The sequence below is a fragment of the Patagioenas fasciata genome, chromosome 1 (assembly GCF_037038585.1).
Source record: "Patagioenas fasciata isolate bPatFas1 chromosome 1, bPatFas1.hap1, whole genome shotgun sequence".
NCBI classification, from domain to species: Eukaryota; Metazoa; Chordata; class Aves; order Columbiformes; family Columbidae; genus Patagioenas; species Patagioenas fasciata.
This window is the reverse complement of record NC_092520.1, coordinates 136,041,211-136,047,210: the sequence shown is the minus strand read 5'-3', so window position 1 is coordinate 136,047,210 and position 6,000 is coordinate 136,041,211. Positions and strand designations below refer to the sequence as shown.

Here is a 6,000-nt window from a genome sequence, read left to right as displayed (position 1 = left end):
ATACTAGAGAGTATTGCTTATGTTTGCAGACAGTTCTGATAATATTATATTTTAATGTTCTTTTTATTTAATATTATTTTATTTAATGCTGTTCTATGATGGAAAATTGGGGCATGTGGTAAGCAATGATTAGAAAATGTCACAGGAAATAACACTATTAGAAAATTTCATTATAATTATAACAAGGAAACCAAGAAATTAGCCTAAGAAGAATCTAAAATCAATATTGAACCGTTACATCAGGTAATCTGATAACATTGTAATCTGGCTACAATGTGTTTTCTCTGCTTGAGTGACAAGTCACTTGATTCTTGACCCAGGAGAGCCTATAATCTAAAATGTTAGACTTTGTAGTGATCGTATCTGTATGCTAGCCAATATCCCTTTTATGTGGTAAATATTTTATAGCTTTTTTCAGCTCTGAAGAATACTAATAATATTAATATCAAAGCAGAGCTCTCCCCACCTCCTCTTATTGAGGAGTTTAATTTCCCAAGGCAACCTAATGCATCTATTCTCATCTAAAAACTGATCAAGTGACACAGTCAATTGGTTTGATGCTGAGAAAAACTCCAGATAATTTAGTTTCCTAAATAACACTCCTAGTCCCACATCAGGAGTTTTATATAACATTATCTTCTGAAGACTGATTTGTGAGTGTCCTTTGGGAGAAGAAGGTGATTATCTTCAGCTTCTTGCATTATTATCCCTCTGTTGACCACTTTTCCACCTGGCAGGACAAATATCAGATCTACACAGTACAGGGTAACTTAAAATTTTACAGCAGATCAGATCACAAATCAACATGTCCCCTGTGCCTTAAAAATGTGCCCTTACTCCTGGAAAGGTATATGTACATTGTCATCTATATGTGTGCAAGACGCTGGCAATAATGGATGGGTCATTATGGCTGCTCACATGCTAAATGTTTAAAGGTGTGTTTAAGTGCTTCCTCAATTTAGGTAAAAAATGCTTTGAAGAACAAAGCCCATAATTAGCCTCAGTGAACTCAAAGGAACCACTCACGTTTGTTATTCAATATGTATATACACATTTTATAGCCCTGAGGTCAATACATGTATTGACTTGATTCCCTTATGCAGCATAAGAATGCAATAAGGTAAGACTGGTGAACAAAGATTCCTTATAGTTTTACCTTAAATAAATACCAGACTGAAAGTTTGCATGCAATATGTTTGATTTATTTGTGAATATTAGCTTCTTCCTCCTCTTTTCTTCTCACAAATGACTATTATATCTGTTTCTTGAATCTCAGAATAAAAGAAACAATAACATATCTTATTAACAAATGGATATCCTGGATTGAATGCTACATTAGATCAAAAGCTAAAAGCACACAAATATATACTACACAAAATGCGTGAAGTGCAAAGCTTTTAAATTCTTAAAAAAAAAAAAAAAAGAAAAAAATAAAAAAGATTGTATAAGATTTTACATGAAATTTGCTAGACATCTCAAATGTGTTGGTACCCAGGGAACCATCTTATGGTTCTCTGGTGAAATTATCACATGGCAGTCAGGTCATAGCAGATACTGATGAATTACACCATTATCAGCATTGTTTCAACACAGTCAGTGCAATTAATAGGCAAAGAATTAGGCCCCACACTTTGATGTGTACAGAGTTTAGTATTTTTACAGTACTATTTAATACAAACAAAATTAAAATGTTTATTGCTGTCATAATAAATTGCTGCATGCTGTTACAAGTTCTTCGCATGTGATTTCTTAAACACACACTGACAGGAATTAGTTGCAGGAAGATGGTAGCAATTTTAAGACAATAGCCTTATGATTAGAAATGTTAAGGTATGTGATTAGCAGATGACTGTATATTCTCAAGGGCAACTGAGACAAAATGTACCGTGGGAAATGGGATAAAGAAACATTAGTGGATAAATAATTGAATTATCTTAGGACAACATTTAAATTACACTGTTTCCCAGTGGATACCACTTTTCTTCATTTAACTGGACACTGCTCAGCTGAATGTTAACAGCTCCCACAAACATTCCTTTGCTTTTCACAATAAGCTTCAGTACACGGCCTTTGAGCTCTGTAACATTGTCGTACACAACCTGAAACAATACATAGTAAAAGAGAAAAAAGACCATGTGAATTTGTGAATCTATTTGACTGGCAAAACCCACTTAGTTCAATACAGCATTCAGGATGATGATTACGACTTTGTAATAATTGAGGGTACTCATGATGGACAGCCACATGAAAACATACGACAGGTAATTCTCTAAAAGTGTAGATTATTATGATTTTTAAATATCTTTCCATAGCTTTGATAAACCGTATTGCTCTTCTGCAAAAATCAGAAAAAAAACAGGAAAACAGTTTTGATGTCATTTTTTTAGCGTATCTATATTGTATTTGTGACATGTTCCTTAGTGGTGTCTTGAAGAAACTTTATGTTGCATTGATATGTCTTATGAAGATGTATCATCACATCAATGCACAGTATGACAGAATTTTTTCTCAGTAATGTACTTGTGATACAATCTTATGTTACATACCAGAATTAAAAAAAAGGTAAGCCAACACAAAACCAAGTTTTCTTCTAATCAAGACTTCCATAAAATTTCACAACTGTTCCAGGTCCAACAAACCCACATCAAAAAATACAATAATTTTCCTTTGAAAATTCTCTGTATAAATTTTACTATTGCAATACAAATAACTTTATTCATGATTCTGGATGCTAACTGTATCCAAATGTGCCCATTATAAAAAGTCTTGTATTTTTAATGGAATCATCAACTATTAAACATGACAGAAAGCTCAGCCCACTCAGTAGAAGTTGTAGATGTGAAATATCACTGAGATAAGACCAAATTTAGCAAGCGGAACTTAGTAAATTTGGATTGGATGTTTCTGTTACTCAAGAAGCACTGTTAATATTTCTCAAATTAAATGAGAAAACTTGCTTCACATCTCTTAAGAAAAGTAATAAGGCCTATAGTTTTTAAAATATCCTTGGAATTATCAAAATACTATGAGAACACAGTGAGGTTAACTATGAAATGTTAATGATGTATTTTCAAAAAAAAAAAAAAAAAAAAGCTGTGGTTACAGGCTAACAAGAATGAGCTGCATTCAGAACAGATTCCTATGTTTGTCTCTGCATTAAAACTGCTGAGTGACCTGCATGTGGGCTGATAAAATGTGAAAGAATAGTTTCAGGCCTGAAAGGTAAGCTTTGTTAAGAGAAGCACATTAAATCTAAGATTTGTATAGCTGGAAAAGTTTTAGCTATTTTAGTTGCAATGGAAAACGCTTTAAATTTTAATCGCTCTGTGCAGTTTAAAAAGCTAATGCATTGCCATACTGTCACTTCATGAGAAAAGGAAACTGGAACTGCTTAAAGAGGAGTTCACCATGCAACCTGCTTGGATTTACTGTTAAATTTGAATGCAGTCTATACATATCACAGAATTGCAGACTGGTTGAGGTTGGAAGGGACCTCTGGAAATCATCTAGTCCAACCCACCTGCTAAAGCAGGTTCACCAAGACGGGATTGCACAGGAATGTGTCCAGGTGGGTTTTGAATGCCTCCAGAGAAGGAGACTCCACAACCTCTCTGGGCAGCCTGTTCCAGTGCTCTGGCACTCTCAAAGTAAAGAATTTTCTCCTCATGTTTAGATGGAACCTCCTGTGCCTCAGTCTGTGCCCCTTGGCCCTCATCCTATTGTTGGGCACAACTCGAAAGAGTCCGGTCCCATCAATGCCATCAATACGGCACTGCTGAGGAAAAGAAAAGTCAGACTGAGTCCCTTCTAGCTTAGATATCTGGGAGCTGGACTGCAGAGTCCTCTCTGAACCTTATAAGAAGCAAAATCAGCCATGGGTGATATCCTTCAGACAGGGATAGAGTTTAGGAAAGCTCAGCCACAGCAATGTTCCTCACGCTGAGTAGGAATAGAAACGTGGTTATGAACTTCGCAGGTGGACCCAGAAGACACAAAACTGTTAGCTCTTCCAGACAACCCCAGCTGGCCCTGGCCACCCCTTCAGGAGCACAGAGTGGTCACGTCTGTGCTGTGAGCTGCTGAGGTGAATGGGCAGGACACCAGGTCAAACTCTCTGGTGTACGGGGACAGCTTGTGCTGTTGGGATCAGTCGCCACTGCCACCATTTGTGGGAGAAAGAAAAACTGTCCCACTCACTTTTTTTTAACTCGCTTCTACCAGAAAGGTCTTACCAGGGAGTAACAGGGTTTTTTTCCATTTATAAACCTTTAGAAATCATAGTTTGGAACAGCTGTCATAAAAGTCATGCCTGGTGCTTTTCAGTTTTGATGTTTACTGTGTCTATTTCACCAAATTGTATGTAAATTAGAATTTCCAGCTTCTCTGTCCCACAATGGCATCTTTCCACCAAAATCAAAGTAAATGATAAAGAAAATCCAAAAGCAAGGACAAGTACAGTAAATGACAATATAATTTAGGATAAATCTGTTATTTGATTAGTGAAGTGATAGTAATGTTACCATAGAAAGGTGCCTTGTTTCTTTGCCAATATATTAAGGTATCATCTTTGGCTGTTGCTTTGAATCACCAGAGTTGTACGTGTAAGCTGTAACAACTAAGAAATCTTCAGTACAGTGGGTCACAACAAGCGTGAACTGGGGTAATGAACAACTTTGAACCTTTGGGCAAAAAGATGCTTTAAGCTTTGGGCAATCACAGACCTTAGAGTGCAGGGTGGGTGCTTCTCAAATGATCCCAGTGAGCTGTTTCTAAAATGGTATTAAAAATTCAGCTGAAGCAAGGTATATATCATCAGGATGTAGGGACAGAAGTAAGATTTGGAGATAGCTGAATTAGTTTGTGGATCAAACAAATGCCAGCTGCCAGAATTTCATAATCTTAACAGTTAAATCCTGAAATGACTGTGTAGTAAGAATATTTGCTAGATCAAGCGGAGACGAGTAATGCACTGCCATGCGGCAAATCAGTGGGAGAGTTAGGGCTGGAATTCAAGTATTCCTGGCTCCAAAAAGAGCAGCCCTGTTGACCTACAGGAGTCTAATGACATTTTAATTGCAAATGCGGGACAGTTGCTTCTCCAGAGGTAGCCATGGCACAGTTCCTAGATTTGCTCTTAATTGCCCGAATTAGCTTCGATGCACGGTGCTGGAGGGAGCGGCTGTGATTCCCGGTGCAGCTCCCTTCACCCCTCCATTGGGCTTGCTGAGTCCATTTGGGGTGTCACAGGCCAGCGTTCTCTCTGCTCCCAGGGCAACTGCAGCAACATTAATGGACTGATATGGCCCAGGTGTATTTGCTCACATTTTGCTGCACCCCACAGGCAGGATAGGGAAAGTTCACTTTTGCTCTGTCTTCATTATGGCAACACACACTCTGCTTTGTCTTGGAGGTTTGCTCATTGCATGGGTGCACGTACGTGCAGGCACTCAAGACAAACAAGGCAACTGAGACCTTTAAGCATGTTTCAGGGCAAATGCTACTCATATGAGCAAGACTCCACTGCAGCCGCTTCTGGTCATTGCAGCTTTTCTTGGCAAGAGCTTAAACTTAAATCATTCAGGTTTTTTTTTTTTTTGCTCAACTACTCGGGAACCTCCTGAGTAACTCTCATTTATTCCTAACAGTGGTCTATAAGCAGGCATGCCATTCTTTTTTTCTTTACACTTCATTCCATTTTTCCTTGTTCTTTCTCCTCTTCTTCTCAAACATCATCTCCATCATCTTTAATGCAACGTTAATACCAATGTGAATGCAACAAATTCCAAAATCCAAATAAAGGAATAAAAGAAAAAATGAATGCTTGTTAAAAGCAACTCCAAAATATTTGGCATAGTTCATTTCATTGTTGGTCCTCCTGGACTTTCACATCTTTACTCTCACATATGAGTGAAAACCAAAAATAAAATTCACTTTTGCAAGGCTGATAATTTGCTGTAGGCAGTCATAAGCAATAAAGTACAAAACTGAAACCAAAAATAC

At 37.4% G+C, this 6,000-nt stretch overlaps 1 protein-coding gene across 1 annotated transcript in view; it reads right to left on the bottom strand.

The window, feature by feature from the left end:
- Positions 1-1,228: 1,228 nt before the first annotated feature.
- Positions 1,229-6,000, bottom strand: part of PIK3C2G (phosphatidylinositol-4-phosphate 3-kinase catalytic subunit type 2 gamma) — a 275,634-nt gene continuing 270,862 nt past the window's right edge. Inside the window, exon 37 of the mRNA XM_065846452.2 lies at positions 1,229-2,099. Coding sequence (XP_065702524.2) covers positions 1,947-2,099 — 153 coding nt within the window. The 3' untranslated portion in view covers positions 1,229-1,946. The remainder of the gene's footprint in view (positions 2,100-6,000) is intronic.